Source organism: Tachypleus tridentatus, chromosome 6 (assembly GCF_004210375.1).
Source record: "Tachypleus tridentatus isolate NWPU-2018 chromosome 6, ASM421037v1, whole genome shotgun sequence".
Classification (NCBI taxonomy): Eukaryota; Metazoa; Arthropoda; class Merostomata; order Xiphosura; family Limulidae; genus Tachypleus; species Tachypleus tridentatus.
Window position 1 is genome coordinate 134,530,842 of NC_134830.1, and position 22,579 is coordinate 134,553,420.

The 22,579-nt window shown below is 37.2% G+C and overlaps 1 protein-coding gene across 2 annotated transcripts in view; it reads right to left on the reverse strand.

The window, feature by feature from the left end:
- LOC143253727 (uncharacterized) overlaps positions 1-21,504 on the reverse strand; it is a 46,938-nt gene extending 25,434 nt beyond the window's left edge. Inside the window, exons 1-2 of one of the 2 annotated variants that reach the window (XM_076508029.1) lie at positions 21,277-21,504; positions 9,762-9,856 (exon numbers count right to left, since the gene is read on the reverse strand). In XM_076508029.1, coding sequence (XP_076364144.1) covers positions 9,762-9,856; positions 21,277-21,325 — 144 coding nt within the window. In that variant the 5' untranslated portion in view covers positions 21,326-21,504. Of the gene's footprint in view, positions 1-2,494; positions 2,590-9,761; positions 9,857-21,276 lie in introns of those variants that run through there. The other variant, XM_076508031.1, reaches the window with a different exon arrangement.
- Positions 21,505-22,579: the final 1,075 nt, after the last annotated feature.

The window sequence follows — 22,579 nt, forward strand, 5'->3', positions numbered from 1 at the left end:
GTACATAATTAGGGATTATGTATAGAAAAAAGGGGCTGTAATTAAAAGACTGCTTTCAAGGGGTGACCAAATCTGAGGGGTAGCCACTTAGAGGGGTTCCACTGTATTAGCTGAAATCATTTAATGTTACAAGTCCCTAATCCTTTCAATAAATTAAGGAATAAAAGAATTATTTTCAAACCTTTTAACACCTGAAATGTTAGAATTAAATTACAAGACTTTCCAGATATTTATACAAATATTACTATAACTAGATGACAGAAAATGTGTAAATGGCCTGACAAGAGAGATTAAAAGAGAAAAAGGGGGAAACTCTCTAAATAGACTAATTGGAACTTTCAGAATAATAAATAATTACTGAATAGGATATTCACTCTTCTGTGTTTTCTGTGAATATATTCTTCTGGGTCTAATAAAACTGTAGCATATTGCTGAACATGTTATAAGTTCAAATTAGAAGTGCAATACAGAAGATTGAGTTACAAGCTTCAGTGAAAACTGTAGCTACTAAACTGTGGCATGTTTATTATTAGAGATCTTAACCCTACAATTATGGACTGGATGGGATCCACCAAGTTCATAATCACAAAAGTATCCATCACAGTAATTACACTCTGATTTTTTATCATACACACACACACACACATATTTATATGTGTGTCTTTTTACAAAAATTTGCAGGTTATTAGTGAACATTATAAGGTTTTTGTACAGAAAATATGATTTATATTATATTAATTTACAAATTAAGCATTAAGACTTTTAATTAAAGATTCCTTGTGAGATTATTTTATTTAGAATATTAACTATCCAAACAGGCAAAGTGATCTTGATTTTAAGATTAAAAATACTGTTATGATTTAGAACATACTCATATTTAACGTGCAAAATCTTTGTAACCTCCACATAATTATCAAATGCTTAGAAAAAAAAACTTTATATCTTATCTCTATACAAGTTGGGCTGATTTGACTGACCTAGTAACTGCCTTAAAAACGAGGAAACAAGTACAAGTTATGCTTTTTTTCATTAAAGAACGACTACAAACTATAACACAAAAACAAATGTTTCATCTAAAGAGCTTAAGTTTCATAAAAGTATATTTTTAAATATATTTATTATTTTGATTATATTGATCTTTCAGCCATGCTTGGTTAACATTATAGAAGTTACAATGATGTGGTGCACATGCACTCATATTCTCCTTTCCAAGAATATAAAACTAGCCCTTACAAAGTGATCTGTCTTGGCTGTATGTTGGTGAACTAGAATTTTGCAAAAGGCAGCCATATTTATAAAACATTTTACACACACACACACACACACACACACACACACAATTATTACTATTCACAAATAAAATATTTTTCAGGTTTTTTACGCACACATTTTAAAATAACCAAAAGTCATAAAACCACAGGATTTCACAATAGCTACTAGAGGGGTATTTTGGGCTTTTGATTGGTTATTCACATGTCAAAGACAGAAGTAGGTGTGAGTAAATAAGTTTATCCAAAAATGGACATAGGTGGGCAGGGCTAGTGTGTGTGATTCAGGAAAATGTGGTGTTATCTCAGCAACTAGAAAAGACAGGTGGTTCTTATTTTATATTTCGGCTTGTCAGTATTAGTAATTTGGGTTCCTAATTTGTAAGGAACTATTGACTTTGTATTTGGACATCACAAACATTTGATTTGAATGAATGTTGCACTCAAAATGCTCACACGACACACAAATATCAATATTTAAGAAATTTTTAATTTAACAGTAAATAACTAAAAACAAACTGATACATATTTCTAAAATTTTAATTATAATCTACAATTTGATACCAAACATATTCATATACATTCATAGAAGTGTAGTTCAATATAATTGTGTCTACAAACACAGTGAAATAGCCTTTGATTTGTGACCACAGGATGACCCTCAAAGATAGGGTTAACTGAAATACACAATTTTGCTCTTTTTTTCTGGGTGTACAATACAGACAAAATACTTGTTACTAAGTTCTTACTGAATTAATTAGAACATTAAAGAACAACACACAACATCAAACACCAGCCATAATGTTTTCACCAACCTGTAAGATATATACAAAGAATGTAATTCAAGCTTTGCTTCTACTACACAATTTTAAAGTTCTATTTACAGAGTTTGATCTTTCTCCTAAATTTAAATGTACACAAACTTTAACAAAATGAGAATAACTGAATAACTATCCCAGAGGTTGTGTATAAAATTTAAAATATATTATCACATAACTCAAGCACACAAATCCTAATAGTTAGATTATTTCAAGGGCAAGTGGCAACCTATAGATTCTGATGTAATCTGTTTGTAATTTCACAGTTTTAGTTAATCATCCTCTGATGAAGATGGTACTCAGTATTTAATGAATATAATTTTAATATCATAAAATTAAAATTTTTAATATACATTCTAGATACAAATTTCAAAAACACCAAGGAATTATAAAACAAGGTAACCTAACCTTAGAAAAACTTGAATAAAATCATCTCCTTTGACCACTGTTCTCTTTATCTGTTGAACTAGTGCAACATTCTGGCTCTTCTTGAAGTGCAAACAAATTTCCTTAAACTAGGATGAATAAAAAGTAATTACAAAAACAAAATTAAGGTAATAGCATTTCCACTTTTTAAAGCCTACAGTTTAAACTTCATGTTCAGCTCAACATAAAGTCTGATGCACGGTAACAGAGACCCACTTTACATAATTCCAAATCATGTACTTTCAAAATGTGTGACACAGGAGTGACTGCTCAAGTGCATATAGGCCAACAGAGGCCATGTTGAGGCAGTATAAACCTAAGGGTGTTTAGAACAACATGTATATTGAAAAGTTTATATTTTTGTTTAAAAGTTATTTAAATTTAGAATGTACAAGTTAACATTTTCCTTAAATGAAAATGTATTTCTGATAGATGCTTACCTCCTATCGTAAAAACCTTTCTTCACTTAAGACTGTCCTCTATAAGCTTAATAGAGTGCTGACCACTACCCTCACTACTTCCACATATTTCTGCACACTAATATGTGAATTATTGTTCAGAAACCCTCCATCAATAGGAGTGCAACACTACCCCTATCATAACCAGCACCCTCTCTAACCTTGCAGCTGTTAACCACTTCAATATTGGTCAGATCACACCAAGCAGAACTGGAAGTGAAGAGGATGGGTGTAAACATCAAAAGGTAAGTATCTATTTATAATAAGTTTTCAATTTAGGAAAATGTTAAGTTTAAATATTATATATTACCTTTACTAACCAAAACCTTGAATCCCACAATGAAATGGTGAAGGGTTGGTTGGATGATTTGGTGTTTTACAGCACAAAGCAACCAGGCTATCTGCACCAAATATCCAGTAAAAGGTTGACATCAAAGTAAATTTAATAAAATTAATAAAAGGAAATTAAGGTAAAACAAAACAAAGTTTAAAACATAAATAGCATAAAACCAACATTTACATCTAGTCTACAGCATTAAGAGAAAGAAAGATTTCACTAATAGAAGTTGTAGAGAACTTTCTGTAGCATAACTGTAATTATCATAACTCACCAGGTTGACCAACAGCTAAGTACAAAAACCATCATCAGTCACCTTAAGTTGGCCTTTCCAGTCCTGGTTCTGAGTTATTTGACATTATAGCCATTTTCAAAAAGTAATAAAAGTTTTAAAAGACTTGTAGCAAAATTTTAATAACTTGTCAGGATGACTAACAAGTAGTTCAAACAGCAGCATTAGTCACCTGAAGTTGGCCTTTTAGTCCTGGTTTCAAATTATTTGACATTATGGCCATTTTCTAATTTCAAATTAAACTAGATGGCCTGTGATGCTTAAAAGGGAATCACATTAAAAAAGTTATAATGTATAAATTAAAAAACTTAAATGGCATTAAAAAGATCAATGGCCTTTAAATATCTAAACACATTTCCAAGGGGGACAGTGTCACCATCATCAATAACACTGTCTAACATTATGAACAGACCTTGGGACGTGTTTAAAATGGTTCTGTCGTTGAGAGTCATAACAATGGCCAGACAGTAAAATGTGGCTTATTGTGACCCGAGTATTACACAGACACATTGGTGCATCAGTTCCAGATAAAAGAAAATGATGAGTTAAAAAACTATGGCCAATGCATAGTCTATTTAGAACAACTTCCTCTTCCCGATCCTTACAGAGGCAAGATAGCCAAAGTCCAATATAGGGTTTTATATGAAAAAACTTGTTTCGCATTGCTCACCCCAAGTTAACTACCAGCTGGCACAAAATTGAGCCTTGAATACAGGACCATAGTTCATGTATGGAACAGGCACAGCTGTGACAGTGCCAGAGCAGATAGATTTAGCTGAGATGTCGGCGAGCTCGTTCCCGCAAATACCAACATGACCCGGTATCCAGAAAAAATGGATAAAAGTAAATGTTAAAGAGAAATGGGCCAGTCAGTTTTGAATATCGAAGAGAACAGGGTGTAAACTAACGAGAAGCAATTCCAGAGGCTAGTAGAGAACTAAACGAGTTAGTATAAGTAGTACAGTTTGAATACTGCTTAGCTTATATATTACCACATACAATGTGATCCAGGGCAAAAGAAATGGCATACAGTTCAGCAGTGAACACAGAAGCTGTAGTGGGGATTCTACATGCAACCACTGAACCACAACAACCATGGCAGAGCCCACACAGTCACCCGATTTCAAACCATATGTATAAATAGGAATGGAAAGATGGTTCGAAAGATGTTCAGCAAATAACAGACAGTATTTCCAATTGGGAGTGTCTGCTTTTCTCAAATGACTTAAAAATAGGTCACATTTGGGGACTATAAGAAGCCATAGTAGGATGGGCTGATCAATGGATACAGAAACATTATCCAAGAACAGGCCCACTTCATCTAACTGGATATAAAGGCCAAAAGGAGCAATGGCAGAGCATCTGTTCTGAAAAGGTATGGCCCACCAAGGAAGGAAAACACAATCCCAGGTGGGATGCTTTCGTAAGGAACAAAGAAGCATATAGTAAAGACAGTTGCAAATGGTGGAGGTGCAAGGATGGTTCATGAGACTGAGTAAGCTCTGAACTGGGAAAGAGTGGAAAGCCCCAGTGCAGAGCCAAAGTCCTTGATAATGAATGGGGTCCAGCATCTTTAAGGCCGAGGTCCTGGCAGAGCCATAAGTCAGTGATCTATAGTCGAGTTTCAATCAAATAAGAGTATGATAAATCTTTAGCATAGAACATTGATCCACTCCCCAAGTGGTGGAAGATAAGACATGGAGGATGTTAAGTGCTCTTGTACATTTGACCTGTACCTGCTTGATGTGTGGTATAAAGGTCAGCTTACAGTCAAAGATAAGCTCCAAAAATTTTGTCTCAGGGACCACAGTCAGTTCAATTTCACCAATACAGAGTTCATGATCAGGATGAATACCCCATTGGCAGCAAAAGTGCATGCATATGGTTTAGAGAGAGAGAGAATTTAAAGCCATTTGCTGTGGTCCATTTCAGTAAACGATTGAGGGCAGCCTGCAGCTGCTGCTCAATATACCCCATGTTTGATGACTGACATGAGATGTGAAAATCGTCGACATAAAGCCCGTTGGAAAGGGTAAGAGGGAATTATTCAGTGATGGCATTAATCTTATACTGAAAAGTGTGACATTCAAAACACAGCATTGAGGGACTCCAAATTTCTGTAGAAAAGAATGGGAAAGTGCTGAACCCACACAAACTTGGAATCTCCTGTCCATTAAAATTTTTTAATATAAATGGGCAAATGACCACTTAACCAATATATATGGTAGTCTCGCAAAATGCCACACCTTCATGTTGTATCATAAGACTTCTCAATGTTAAAAAATACTGATCCAAGATGTTGTCATTTGAGAAAGACTTTTCTGATTGGCATTTCAAGTCGAATCAGGTGGTCCACAGTGGACAGCTGTCATTGAAACCTGCATTGGGTGGGAGAGAGGAGGTTGTTTGATTCAAGGAACCTAATGAGACAAGCATTAACCATCCTCTCTAAAGTTTTACAGAGACAACTTGTTAAAGTAATTGGATGGTAGTTTGAAGGAATCTTGGGATCCTTCCCAGGCTTGGAGAAAGGTAGGACAATAGCCTGATGCCAGGCATCAGGAAAAACATTCTCCTGCCACATCCAGTTAAAAACAATCAGAAGAATAGCAGGAAAAGCAAGAGATAGATGGCACAACATTTCATAGTATACATCATCAGGTCCAACCAGACCGATGAAGTGCCAGTTTGAGTTCTACCAGTGTAAAGGAAGATTACAGTCATTGAGACAATCAGCTCTAAAGGAAAGAGGTGATTGATCTGCCCAAGTCTTGATGGCTAAGAAGATGGAGGAAGAAGCAGAAGTGCTAGATACCCAGCAAAAGCTTTCACCTATCGGTAATGCTCTGGATATCAGCTACTTTCTGGCCATCAGAGAGGAAGATCAAGAGGGGGACAGAATTATATTGCCCACTAACCTTTCAAATTTTGTCCTATATGACTTTGGAAATGGTGATAGAAGATATGCTAGTTGTGAACTTAATCCAAGGTTCCTTCTAGCTTTGATGTCTTACCTACCAAGCATGTGCACGGGCTTGCTGTAAAGCAGTGTGGTGCAAGAGTGTGGGATACCTACGAAAAGTGTCCCAAGCCCATTTTTGAACCTTCCATGCCATGTGGCTAGCAGGATTCCACCACAGATGAGGATTTCTTAGAAAACCTGTTGATGTTTTAGGAATACATGGAGAAGCTGCTTGTAAAATATAGTCAGTTACTGCTGCCACACAGTCATCTATCGATGGCTTACAGATAATGGCAGGATAAAGTTCTGCAAGAGTAGGGAAAGAGGGCCAGTTTGTATGATCCAGCTTCCACTGGGGCAAGAAGGTCAGGTGGCAATGACCACAGCCACTCTCTCAAAATGACAGGAAAATGATCACTGCCTTGTGGATTACTATCAACCCTTCATGAACATTGGGAGAATAGTGAATGGGAAAAGACTGAGAGATCATTAGCAGTAAAAGACTGACGAGGTGCATGAAAATAAGTGTAAAAACCAATACTGGAGAGAGAAATGTTGTGATCTGAGAGCATACTCTCTATAGAACGACCACTCCCATCAATATCAGCACCTTTACAGAGGCAATTAATGCCATTAAAGTCCCCTAGGATTAAAAAGGAAGATGGCAACTGTTCAATGAGAGCATCAAGGTCTGACTGATCATAGGTCTCTCCAGGAGACAGGTAGAGGGAACAAACAGTGATGGTATGACCTAAGGTAACATGGATGGCAATGGCCTCCAAGGGTGTATTGAGTGGCAAAGACAGGGTAGGCACATCCTGATCAACCAGCAGTGGCACCCCTCCATGCCATCACACAACCAGTCATTTCTGTACAAATAAAATAGCCAAAGGGTGACTGTATCAGCAAGTTACAGAAACATTTCCTGTGAGGAAAGACACAGGATGGTAAGAATCAATTAGTACTTTGATGTCATCCAGATTAGAATGTAAACTTTGACAGTTTCAGTGTATCAAAGTGGCCATTTTTACACAGAGAGCCCTTCTGTTGGGTTGATTGGCCAGGTCTCTATTGTTGGAAAAATTATTCAGCAACTGAATAATAAATGAGGAACCAAATTTCCTTAAACTAGGAAAAAATAAAAAGTAATTACAAAAACAAAATTAAGGTAATAGCATTTATTCAGCAACTGAATAAATGAGGAACCAAGGAAATGCCCATACCTAGAACCAAAGAAAGTGGATCTACGGGTCTGCTGGAATGAATGGTAGGGTCAGAGATGGGTGTTGATGCTGATTCATCAAATTTCTTAACCATGGGAGTCAAAAGAATTTTCGCATGATTTGAGAACAATTCTTTCAAAGGCGTGGAGAGATCCATCTGTATACCCACTGTAACAGTAAAACAAAGCACAGTAGCACATGTCTGACGTGAAGTAGCAGACAGTACCTTTCAAGCCTTGGTGTAAGAAATGTTGTGGATCATTTTCAAACACTCTACCTCTTTTTCTTCCACCCATCTTAGGCACAAATGAAAGTAAGATGGGAGTAAGCCACTATAGTTAATCCAATGAGGTTCTATTTCACACTTACAGGCATCATAGTCCTTGCCACCAGAAAGAGCACATCCAGGAACCACAACATGATGTCTTTGAGTGACTGAACTGCTGACACTGGAAACATATGAGAGGGTTCAGAATATATGGCTGTATTTTGCAATTAAGATAACCTGCCTTGATGATAGCAGGTGGATGTGGTGATGTAAACATCAAAATTAGGACATTGGTTGGCATCATAATTGCATCATTGCAAGTGAAGATATGCCTCATTGCAGAAACTCCTTGGGTGGAGAAACCAGCGAGAATCTCCAAATCGGGGATGTTCTTCAAATCTATCTCAATAATAACTCCTTGTCACAAATTCAAAGTAGCATGACATGCAACCTCAATAGGTATTCACTAATTGCCTTTGAATGCAAGAAGAGTTCACTGTGTTTAGAAATGGATATTTACACCAATATGTTACCAGAATGAAGCATTTAGACTGACTTAGGAAAGCCAGCAAGTCCCTCTAGAATAAAAAGAGAGACATTTTTCCTAAAGATTTTTTTGATGAAGAATATAATATCAGAAAATGAGGTACAGGTATTGAAGAAGATTGCTGTTCAAAATCTTCAAAATGTGATCATTTACCATTGGTATGTTTTTCATCTTTTTTTTTTTAAATTTGATTGGGAGGATACATAACAGAGAGAATGTTTTGGTGCACCCACCATAGAGACCTACAAGGGGACACACTACAATACCAAACAAGGACACTGCAGCAATGCCAGGGTTTCATAAGCACTATACCCAAACACCAGTATCAGATACAATGTCCACAACACCAGTTGAGAACATCCAATTGGTTGACCCCAACCGAAGTGGACCAGTTTATTGACCCTGGGGGCCACCCCAAGGATGCCCATCTACAGGAATTCAAGGCCAAAGTGGTTTATTAGGATTGGATCCCTCAACCATCAGAATCCTCTCCTCCTCTTCATGGGTTGCCATGCACAGAAAACACACAAGTGGATCTTTAGATACCATAGAATGTTCTGCTCTTTCAATTTACCAACTATATCCACTGGGCCCCTCATTGTGGATTCCTGTATGTGATAATTCTGTTACACCAGTTGTAGTTATAACTACATAAAATTTCAAGTGCATAACTGACAAAATTAAAAGAGGAGTGAATATAAATAAAATAACTTACAATAGAATGAAAATGGCAAAGAACAATTTAATTAAAGTAAAAAATTAATAAAGTAAAAAATTGTGGATAAGTGTATCAAACCAAGAGAGAAAATATGCCTATTCAATAAGACTGCCTATCTAGAAGTGGTTAACAGCTCCAAGATTAGAGAGAGTGTTAGTTAAATTAAGGGTGGTGTCACACTCCCACTGGTCGAGAGTTTCTGCTCAATTATTTGCATGTTAGTATGTAGGAATAAGTTGGAGTACCAAGGCCAGTGAAGAGCTAATGGAGGTTAGATATTAGAGTAACCATTTGTACACATCTTGTACAAAGACATACAAATGTGGAGTATAAAGCAGTTTAAAGGTCATTGAAACTATCTGACAGCAAGTAATTTATTTATTGAAGATAACTGTATGCACAGTTCTTAGTTTTTCATTAGCTTCTCTACATACATGTTCATACCTTAGTCAAGGATATGTCTTCCTCTTGTATTTCTTCTTCAGCAAGTGTAGCTCGTTTTATACCCAAGATATTCCATTTCTGGTCATTTCGAGCATCTGGAAGAATAAATGTGTGGTAACCTAATTCTTTTAGTATAGTACAAGGAAGAGCAACACACACAGCATTCAAATCAAAACTCAACAACAACAAAACTGCACTTTACAATATGTTACAATGAAAATCTATTTGAAATTACATGGGTTTGAACACTTGAGAGTTGTTGCATAGGCATATTGAAACATGAATTAGTAATCGTTAAAGGAACCTAACCAATGTTCTCAGAAGTTTAGATATTTGGGAATTACAGTGCAACAAGAATAGATACATATGAGGCACTAAACTGTCAATCAGCTCACAGCTAAGGCATACACTAGAAAAATAAAATATGTCACACTCACTAAACATCACAATAAAGCACACTTTGTAGGAGGAGACATTGAACCAATTTATTTGGCTACTGATGATACTAAAAATCAGAAATGCATGTTTCAAAACCAATGTGATGCGAAAATTATCAACATTAAAAAGTCCCTCATATAACATAAAAACTAAAACTATGCATATTTTAATAAATACTCAAATTTTGAAATTGTAAGCTTAACAGTTTACCATATCCTTCCATCACTTTGTTCCAATTTTTTTTAACAACTTGGCTAAGAAACTAAATAGTTCTGTTACTTCAAAAAATGGTTGTTCAAATTGTTTACATTTACAAATTTTCTCTTCTCATAATAACTGATCTGTGTACATACTGTGAGGAACTATAAACTATACAGTTGGTTGGTTGGTTTGGTGTTTTCTGGCACAAAGCAGCTTGGCTATCTGCACCAAACATTCAGTAAAAAAGTTAAAATTAAAGTAAATTTAGTAAAATTCATAAAAGGAAGTTTAGGTAAAACAAAGTTTAAAAGAACATAAATAGCATTAAAACCAATGTTTTCATCCAGTCTACAGCAGTAAGAGAAAAACTACAGTAATACAAGTTGAAAAGAACTTTCTGTAGCATAATTGTAATTATCATAACTCACCAGGAAAACTACCACAAGTTCAAAAACCATCGTCAGTCACCTGAAGTTGGCCTTTCCAGTCCTGGTTTCAAGTTATTTGATGTTACTGCAATTTTCTAATTTAAAATCAAACTAGATGGACTTTGATTCTTGAAAGGGAATCACATTATAAAATGTCTAATATATAAATTAAAAAACTTAAATAGCATTAAAAAAAATTAATGGCCTTTATAAACTAAAACATTTCAAAGGTAGACAGTGTCACCATCACCAATAACAGTCTAACATTATGGATAAACCTTGGGACAAAACATGTTTAAAATAGTGCCATCATTGAGAGTCCTACAGAAACTGTAGAGGAAATTCTGTGTGGAACCACCAAACCACAATAAATTATGGCAGAGCCCACACAGTCACCTGATTTCGAACCATCTGTATAAAGAGGAATGGAAGGATGGTTCAAAAGATGTTCAGCAAATAACCGACAGTATTCCCAATCGGAAGTGCCTGCTTTTCTCAGATGACTTAAAGATAAATCATATTTGGGGACTGTAAGAAGCCATGGTGGGATGGGCTGACCAGTGGATACAGCAATGTTATCCAAAAACAGACCCAATTCATCCAAGTGCACCAGGAAATGAACACCAAAAGGAGCAATGGCAGATCATCTGTTCTGAAAATGTATGGCCCACCAAGGAAGGAAAACACAATCCCAGGTGGGATGGTTTTGTAAGGAACAAAGTTTTGAAGCATATAGTAAAGACAGTTGCAAATGGTGTAGGTGCAAAGATGGATCATGAGACTGAGTATAAGCTCAGAGGCAATTAATGCCATTAAAGTCTCCTAGGATTAAAAAGGGAGATGGCAACTGTTCAATGAGAACATCAAGGTCTGATTGATCATTGGTCTCTCCAGGAGACAGATAGAAACAACAGACAGTGATGGTATGACCCAAGGTAACATGGATGGCTACTGCCTCCAAGGGTGTGTCAAGTGACAGACAGGGTGGGCACATGCTGATCAACCAATAGTGCCAACCTTCCATACACTCATCTATCACACAGCCTGCAATTTCTGTACAAATAAAACTGCTGAAAGGTGACTGTATCAGCAGATTTCAGAAATGTTTCCTGTAAGGAAAGACATACAGGATGGAAGGAAGCAATCAGTGTTTTGATGTCATCCAGATTAGAACATAAACCCTAACAGTTCCATTGTATCAAGGTGACCATTTTTATTTATGTGTAGGCAAGTTGGGTAAAGAATCCTTCTGTTTATGACCACGTCTTTTTTTCTTTACTGTCTTCATTCGAGAGAGGTCTATCAACCTCCATGGATCCTCTCCTGGGTCAATTTGGCAGGTCTTTACTGTTGGAAGAGGATTCCAGTAACGTAGGAAATGAATGAATGATCATTTTGTGTCTTGGTGTGGGAGAAGATGTATCCAAGGAAATGCCTGTACCCTGAACCAAAGGAAGTGGATATTGGAATTTGCTGGAACTTATGTTAGGGGCAGAGATGGGTGTTGAAGGTGATTCACCAACTTTAACCATGGAGGTCGAAATAATTTTCATTAGATTTGAGAATGATTCCTCAGGAGGCACAGAGAGATCACCTGCACTGCTACTGTAGTAATGGAACAAAGTGCAGTAGCATATGTCCAAGATGAAGTGGTGGACAGTAAATTTTGAGCCTCAGGGTAAGTAATGTTTTGAATTATCTTCAAATGCTGCACCTCTTTTTCTTCCAACCATTTAGGGCAAGAACAAAAGTAAGATGTGTGATAGTCATTCCAAATGGTGCAATGAGGGTCTGTTTCACACTCATAGACATCATGGTCCTTGCCATCAGAACAAGCACACATCAAGGAACCACGACATGACGTCTTCATGTAACCAAACTGTTAACATTGAAAATGTCTGAGGGGGTTTGGAATGTATGGCCATACCCTGCAACTAAGATAACCTGCCTTAATGGTGATAGGTGAACGTGGTGATCTAAATGTCAGAAATGAGGACGTTGGACAGCATCGTAATTCCATCTTTGCAAGTGGAGATATGCCTCACTGCAGAAACTCCTTGAGTGGAGAAACCAGCAAGAATCTCTGATGAATTCAAAGTCGCATGGGGTGTAACCTCAATAAGTATATCCCCAATCACCTTTGAATGCAAGAGAAATTCACTGTGTTGATATGTGGATGTCTCCACTAATATATCACCAGATCGAAGCTTCTTTACTGATTATGGAGAGCCAGCAAATCCGTCTAGTCCCTTCTGAATGAAAAAGGGAGACATTTTCCCTAAAAATTTATCTGAAAGAGAATGTACAAGAAAATGAGGTACAACAGGCATTACAGATGTTGAAGATTGCTGCTCAGAATCTTCAAGATGTGGTCGTTTACCTATGGACTGTTTTTCACTATTTTATTTAAGTTTTTATTTGTAAAATTCATAATTGATTGATTTAGTGTTTCATGGCACAAAGCAGCTAGGCTATCTGCGCCAAACGTCCAGTAAAAATGTAAAAATAAATTAAATGTAGTAAAATACATAAAAGGGAATGAAGGTAAAACAAAACATCATTGAAAAACAGAAAAAGTATAAAATCAATGTTGACACCTAGTCTACAATGTTAAGAGAGAAAGCAGAGTAAGAGAAGTTGTAAAGGACTTTCTATAGTATAATGGTAATTATCATAACCTGCCAGGAAGACTAACAGGTAAGTACAAGAACCACTGTCAGTCACCTGAAGTCGGCCTTTCCAGTCCTGGTTATGTTGTCATAACAGCCATTATCAAATGGTAAAATAAGAAAAGAGTTAAAAGACATATAGCAAAATTGTAATAAAAATTAGCCAAATGTCCTGTAAAAAGGTAAAATAAAGTAAATGTAGTAAAATTCATAAAAGGAAACAAAGTTATAAACAAAACAGCAATTAAAAGAGAAAATGGCATAAAACCAATGTTGACATCCAGTCTACAAAGTTGTAAAGGACTTCCTGTAGCAGAATGGTAATGATCATAACCTGCCAGGAAGACTAACAGGTAAGTACAAGAACCACCGTCAGTCACCTGAAGTTGGTCTTTCCAGTCCTGGTTCCGGGTTATGTGTCATTATGACCAGTACCAAAAGGTAAAGTAATAAATGTTTAATAGACATGCAGCAAAAGTGCAATAACAACTCCCTAGGATGACTAATGGATAGTTCAAACAGCAGCGTTAGTCACCTGAAGTTGGCCTTTCCAGTCCTGGTGTCGAGTTATTTAATCTTCTGGCCATTTTACAATGTCAAATTGAACTAGAGAGATTGAGACTCTGAAAAGGGAACCACAATTAAAAAGGTGTAATGAATAAATATCAAACACTTAAATGAGGTTAAAAAGATTAATGACCATTAAAAAACTAAAAACTTTATCAAGGTGGACAGTGTCACCATCACCAATAACACTGTCCAATGTTACAGACAAACCTTGAGGCAGAACATGTTTAAAATAGTGCCATCCTTGAGAGTTGTAATGATGGCAGGAAAGTAAAATGTGGCTGATAATGATTTGAGTGTTACACAAACTACACACTGGTGCATCAGTTCCAGGTAAAAGAAAACAATGAGTTAAAAAACTGTGACCAACGCGTGGTCTAGTTAGAACAACTTCCACATTCCGTATAAATTGGAATAGAAAGGTTGTTCGAAAGATGTTCAGTAAATAAAAGATAGTACTTCCAATTGGGAGTATCTGCACACGGGTAGGGTGGCATTGACCACGGCCAGTCTCTCTCAAAAATATAGGAAAATGATTACTGCCTAGTGGATTATTGTCAACCCTCTATGAAAAATGGGAAAATAATAAAGGGGAGCAAACCGAGAGATCAATAGTGGTAAAGGACTGACTAAATGCATGAAAATAAGTGGAAGAACCAGTATTGAAAAGAGAAAGATTGTGATCAGAGAGCATACGCTCTACAGAGTGACCCCTCCTATCAATAACAGCACTTCCCCAGAGGGGATGATGTACATTAAAGTCCCCCAGGATTAGAAATGGAGACGGCAACTGTTCAATGAGAGCATAAAAATCTGATTGATCATGTCTCTCCAGGGACAGGTACAGAGAACAAACAGTGATGGTATGGCCCAAGGAAACATGGATGGCTACAGCCTCCAAGGGTGTGTTGAGTGACAAAGACAGGGTGGGCACATGCTGATCAACCAACAGTGCCACCCCTCCATGTACTCAACCATCACACAGCCTGTCATTTCTGTACAGAGAAGACTGCCAAATGGTGACTGTATCAGCAGGTTTGAGAAATGTTTCTTGTAAAGAAAGACATACAGGATGGTTGGAAGCAATCAGTGTTTTGATATCATCCAAATTAGAACGTAAACCTCGACAGTTCCATTGTATCAAGGTGGTCTTTTTTAATGATGGGTAGGCAAAGTGGCTGGAGAACTCTTCTGTTTATGACAACGTCTTTTTTCCTTACCGTCCTTATTCGGAGGAGGTCTATCAACCTCCATGTATCCTGCCCTGGATCGATTGAGCAGGTCTTTGTTGTTGGAAGGGGATTCCAGTGACTGAGGACATGAACAAATGATTGTTTTGCATCGTGGGGTTGGAGAAAAAGATGTATCAGAAGAAATGCCTGTATTTGAAACCAAAGGATGTGGATCTTGAGATTTGTTGAACTGTATGGGAGGAACAGAGATGGGTGTAGAAATCAATTCAACCTTTTTAACCATGGAGGTCAAAAGGCTTTTCATCTGTTTTGAAAATGATTCTCTTGGAGGCACAGAGAGATCTGTCTGCACTCCCTCTGTAGTTGTGGAACGAAGTGCAGCAGTATATGTCCGAGATGGAGTGGCAGACAGCAATTTCTGAGCCTCAGGACAACTAATGTTATGGGTCATTTTCAAACGCTGCACCTCTTTTTCCTCCAACCATTTTGGGCAAGAATGAAAGTAGGAAGGGTGGGAACCATTGCAGTTGACACAATGTAGGTAGGTGTGACACTCATAGGCATTGTGGTCCTTGCCACCACAACAAGCACATGTCTGCAAGTGGAGATGCGCCTCACTGCAGAAACTCCTTGAGTGGAGAGACCAGCAAGAATCTCTGACTGGGGATGTTCTTCAAATCCCTCTCAACAATAACTCCTCATGATGAATTCAAGGTAGCATGAGGGGTAGCCTCAATAGGTTCATCCCCAATTGCCTTTGAATTCAAGAGGAGTTTACTGTGTTGGATGTGGATGTTTCAGCCAATATGTCTCCAGATCAAAACTTCTTTACTGACTTTGGAGAGCCAGCAAGTCCCTCTAGTCCCTTCTGAATAAAAAAGGGGGACATCTGCCCTGAAGGTTTTTCTGAAAAAGAATGTAATATACAAAAATGGGGTACAGGTGTAACAGATATAGAAGATTGCTGCTCAGAGTCTTCAAGACATGGTCATTTACCTATTGACTGTTTTATCACTATTTTATTTAAATTTGTTGTTGGAGGATCCATAAGAAAAAAGGAAAATTTCGGTACCCACTGACCCCACCCACCATGGAGCCTTACGAGGGGACACACTACAATGTCATGCAAGGACATTGCAGCAAGGCCAGGGTTTTGTGACCACTATACCCAAACACCTATTGAGAACTTCCAACACTGATACTTGGTTGACTCTAGCCCAAGTGGACCAGCCAATTGACCCAAGGGGGGCCACCCAAAGGCTGCCCATCTACAGAAATTCAAGGCCAAAGTGGTGTGTTAGGGTTGGACCCCTCAACCACCAGGATCCTCTCCTCCCCTTCACGAGTCGCCACGCACAGCAAACATGTGGGTGGATGTTTAGATCCCAGAGGAGGTAAACTGAAAGAACAGAACCTTCTCTGGGAAGTCCTCTCACCACGTACAGGAATCCACACCGAGGGGAGAGGATTCATAATAAAAAAAAAAGTATTTTTGGTGCCCACTGACCCCACCCATCATGGAATCCTATGCCTGCAATGCCAAACAAGGATACTGCAACAATGCCAGGGTTTCACGAGCATGATACCCAAACACCAGCATCAGATATAATGTCCACAACACCTGTTGAGAACATCCAACACTGGTACTTCATTGACCCTAGTCCAAGTGGACCAGACGACTGACCCAAGGGGGGCCACTCCAAGGCTGTCTGTCTACAGGAATTCAAGGCTACAAAGAGATGTTAAGGTTGGACCCCTCAACCACCAGGATCCTCTCCTCCCCTTCATGGATCACCACGCACGACAAACATGTAGGTGGATGTTTAGATCCCAGAGGAGCTAAACTGAAAGAACAGAACCTTCCCTGAGAGGTCCCCTCACCATTTACAAAAATCCTCATCAAGGGGTTCAGAAATGTTTCCTGTAAGGAGAGAGACACAGTATAGTAAGAATCAATCAAATCCTTAATGTCATCTATATTTGAATCAAAACTCTCCAGTTCCACTGGATCAGAATGACCATTGTAATACTTGTGGAGGAAAATGTGGTGGGGAGCCATTCTATTTTTGACCACATTATTTTCTTTATTGGACAAAGGTCTATTGACCTCTATGGATCCTGCCCTGGGTCAAGTTGGCAGGTCTCTGTCCATGGAGAAAGATTCCAGTGACTGAGGGTGTGAAGGAATGGTTGTTTTACTTCTCATGGTTGCAAAAGAGAATGGACCCAAAGAAACATCTAATCCTGAAGCCAAAAAAGTGGAACCATGCACTCACAGGAAGGAATGGCAGACAAAAAAATCAAAGTAATGTAGATTCATCAACTCTTTTAATCATGAGAGACAACAGATTCTTCAGATGTTTTGCAAATAACTCTGCTGGAGGTGTGGAGAGATCTATTTGTACTTCCACTATGGCAGTGGAATGGAACACAGCAGTATATGTCAGAGATGAAGTTTGTGACAATAATTTCTGAGCCTCTGGGTAGGAGATATTATTTATAGTCTTCAAGCTTTGAACCTCTTTCTCATCCACCCATTTGGGGCATGAAATAGAGTAAGAATGGTGTGGAACACTACACTTAACACAGAGTAGTGTTAGTTTGTACTCGTAAGCATCATGGTCTTTGCCACTACAATGATCACATTAAAGAACCATGGCACAATGGTTTTGAGTGACCAAACCGTTGACACTGGAAACATCTGAGAGGACTGGGAATTTATGGTTGTACCTTACAGTTCAGATAATCTGCTTTAACTGTTACAGGATGGTGCAGCAATGTAAACATCAATATTAGAATGTTATTAGGCATCATAATTCTATTTTTGCAAGTGGAGATTCAGTGCACAACAGAAACACCTTGGCTAGAGAAACCAGCAAGGCTCTCCAACTCAGGAATATTCTTTAAATCCCCCTTAATTATTACTCCTCTGAAAGAATTCAAAGTTGCACAGGGACTAGCCTCAATAGATATATCCCCAATGACCTTCAATTTCAAGAGGTGTTTGGGACGTTGTGGTGAAGATGTTTCCACCAAAATGTCTCCAGAACACAACTTCTTTACTGACTTAGGGGAGCCAACAAGCCCCTCTAGTCATCCCTTTTTGAATAAAAAGACATATGCCCTAAAGATTTCTTGGATAAGAAATGGACAATTAGATATCGAGGTACAGAATCTGACTGCAATGTTGACTGTACAGCAGAGTCATCCGTGGATGGGAGTTTTCTGATAATTTGTTGTTTTTTTAGTTTCTTTCATTTTTAGTTTCTCATAAATGGCGGTATCCATAATAAAGACACTACATTTCAGTGCCTACTGACTCCATCCATCATGGAGCCCTATGAGGGAATGCACTACAATGCCAGGGTTTCATGAACACTATATCTGAACTCTAGTATCATGTACAATGTCCACAACACTGGTTGAGAATGTCCAACACTGGTACGTGGTTGGCCCTAGCCCAAATGGACCAGCCAACTCACCCTGGGGGATCACCCCATCCCTGCCTATCTACAGAAAATCAAGGCCAAAGTGGTGTGTTGGAGTATGACCTCTCAACCATCAGGATCCTCTCCTCCCCTTTACAGGTTATCATGCACAGTAAACATGTGGGTGAGAGTTTAGATCATAGAGGAGATAAACTGAAAGTACAGAATCTTCTCTCAGAGGTCTCCTTGAGGGGAATGTACAATGGAATCAAGCAACTAGGGACGTGGGAAGGTGATAGATATGATCGGAGGAGACTAATAATCATTAGGATGCAGAAAGGAATAAGCCAGGCAAACAAGTTGGCAAATCCAACCTGTAAAGGTAACAGGAGAAATATCATAGGAAGGGGAAGGATTCTAATGAATGAATAGGAAGAACAACAACAGAAGGGAGCTGTGCAAACCATGTAACAACAGAGAACCCACACAGGATATAAAAAACAATCCAGACAGGAATAATGATAAAAGTGAGAAATGGAAGAGAGGGAAGTGGGAATGAAAGTATATTTGACCTTAAACTCAACCAGTGTTTTGGGTAGAAAAGGCTGATTCAGGAAGAGTAGAACAAATATTCTGTGATATAATGTGCAAAAGACATCATCAAGAGCAAACACTTTTGAATATTTATGTCTACATACCAAAAGGAAGAGAGAAAAATGTCTGTAAGAAGAGATGACAAAAGAAATAGGATAACTGACTTATAAAATGACTTAACATAAGTAGTGTAGGCAAGTATATTACAAGAGTTAAAGAGGCATCAGTGCTTTCCTGAAAAGTAAAGGATGGCTTTAAATTTTTATGTTATCAAACAGTGGGTGTACAGGGATGGACAACCTTGAAGTACAAAATGGTCCCTTTTGTCCATAGCTAATTAAAGTTTAAGATTTTTAGAGATATGAAATCCATCTGGATGATATGTTCATAAAAGTATTTGCAGGCAGTAAGAGTACAGAAGCAAAAGCTTAAAATATGGAAAACTCAGACATCAGTCCAGTTAAGTCAGTGTTAATTAACTGTTATTAACTGCAGCATAGTTGCTCACAGAAAGGCTTAAATTTTTATTCAAGTATAGACTTTTAGCTCATAACTCCATCACCTCTTGATCGATTTGAGATCTAATTATAGTTTTTGACACAGAAGATCAAACAGTTTCAGTTAATGTATTTGATCACAACCACAATCTCATAGATTAATTTACTTCAATCTTGTCTAAAAGGATTTCAATTTGAGGATAGGCTGGAAGAGGTCCTGATAAGTAATAAAACTGAATCAGGTATACATGTACTCTATGCTTGGTACTGCATGCACACAAAAATATACTTAAAAATAACAAGAAAAAGTCTCATAATTTACTCAAATTCTACCAAAGAAAATTTAAAATGTTGCAGCTATTGAGAATTTCCTCTTCTTTTTCTATTCTGACATGTTGATTGGTCTGTCTAGTATAATGCATTCAGTTGTGGCAGGAACTGTATAGGAGTTGGAGGAAATTAGCTATGTATTTCAAAGCTTAGTGCTAATTATAAGAAGAGATGTTTCTACTTGTTGTTTGTAACTTATGTGTAATTTACATGGGGGATTAAAGGCACAAGTTCCCCTCATTTTTAAATAATGAGAAATGCATTCTCATGTTGCACCTGTAACAGAACTTATTTCTCAATAATTTACTCATAAAATCACTTGTCACTAGAGCAGTCATGACATTTTGTATCTTATATAAAATAATTCTTGTGCCTTAAGTCTCCACAAGTGGATTAAATGGCCCTTTCTCATTTTTTTAAATTAGAAACATTCTTATAATGCTTTTGTATTAAACTTTTATCATCTGTACCCTTGCTGGAACTATTTTGTTGATTTTAACAAATCAACTACATCTCATTAACTCAAACACTGTCATTTAGTATGAAGACAAAAGCATTAAAACCTTAAAAGGACAAATGAACATTCCACATGTGTGTTTATGTAGAAATGACATCTTATAATCTACCATTCCTTCTTTCCAGTTTCATACAAAACAAAATTTACTTTTGTAATTTATAAATCTTTATAAATCTCATGATATCTTGTCCACTGCTAAGGTGATAGATGATCTAAATAAACTGCACGAAATTTATGTCATCGTTATATCATAATGTGATTAACAATATTACTATTAGTATCAAAACATATTGTATTAGTAATACAATAGCGTTTTAATATTATTAACATGTTAACAGTACTACTGCTGCTAACATGTAAATTATAAGTAAAAAAATATGTTCTGATCTCTTGGTAGTCCTACAATAGTACAAACGAAAATAATTATATATATATATATATATATACTACAAGATAACTGGTATGAGTATCAGCACTTTAATTGAAATAAAATACAGAACAACATTTCGACCTTCTTCTAACTTCTAATCTCTTAGTGTTACATTTACTTGGTTACTAATTTACAATAAAGGCTAACTTTAATACTGAAACAAACACTTTTTACACCAAACTATTAGATCATTAGAAATCTAACGCTCTACAAGATTCATTACCATCTATTTTTGCTCGTAGCTTCTTTCGTATTTTGGGGACACTATCCATCAGATTGAACACTAACTGCTTGACGTAACGTATATTTTATTCACACTGTCACGGTTTAATAACGGATAAAAATACTCGAAAAGCAAATTTAAATAAAATTCAGACTCTTTGCTAATTTAATCGACATACAAGCTTATTATCGTTAAAGTTTATTTCGAATCAGATGTTGAAAATACCCTAGTGTCATCTATCGACATCACATCGAATAATTAATGTGCTAAAAAATAAAAAGCATATAATTGTATTTTTTATTTTTAAGCAGTAACATATCTTACGCTAGTGTCCTTCCTATAAACCTGTCAGAAAGTTGCGTTTTCGTAATATCAACTCTCTTCATGAAAATGCAGTAACTACATCATTTAGCATTGGCTACAAATCGGTCTGTCAAGATGCCCAAACTTAGCCCCAGCATGATGACTAGTGTATTCGACTTGCAACTTTCATGTGCAGATTAGCATCCTGTCATCGAATATGCTCACTCTTTCAACCGTGAGGAAATTATAATGTATCAACAAGTCCCACTTCTCATTGGTAAGAGAGTATCCAAAGAGTTTTCGGTGGGCGATATGGACCGTTTTCCCTCTAGTCTTTCACCTCAAAACTAAGGTTGGCTAGTGCAACTCGGAAAGCTTTGCGCAAAATTCAACAAACAAACAAACTGTCTGCCTGCCCGATTTAGATCATGTTCCCCTATTCAATTTCAGATGTAAATTATATATACACACACAAAATAATATACAATTAAATCTAAGCATAGTAATAATGATGTACAGTGAAGATGAATAGGAGAGAATATGGGTTGATGTATTTCACTTACCTTTCTAAATCTAAATAAGCGGATACCAGTGACAATATGTGCGCTGTGGGGTGAATATTGTTACTGCTTCACATTTTGTATCTTCCCTTGCAGAAGTTATCAGAGGCAGTTTTCAAGACTCCAAACATTCTGAACATATGTTAAATTGTCTCTTGTAAGTGTCTATCCTCGGAATGGGTGGTCACAACAATAGGCTGCACAATACTCGAACTTGAGTCTGGATAGTTTGGCCTTAAGTCCCATTGGACACTCGATTCAGTTGCAAACTGAGAATGAAATAAATTATGTTAAGTGCGAACCAAGCCAAGGTTCAACCACCCACCTACATATCTTGCGGCTGTGATGCCACATACTGATACCCAATGGATGGGCAAGGATATTTTAGTCCTCTAACGGTTTTTATTTCACAGCTTATATCAGTAGTGCCTTCATCTGGG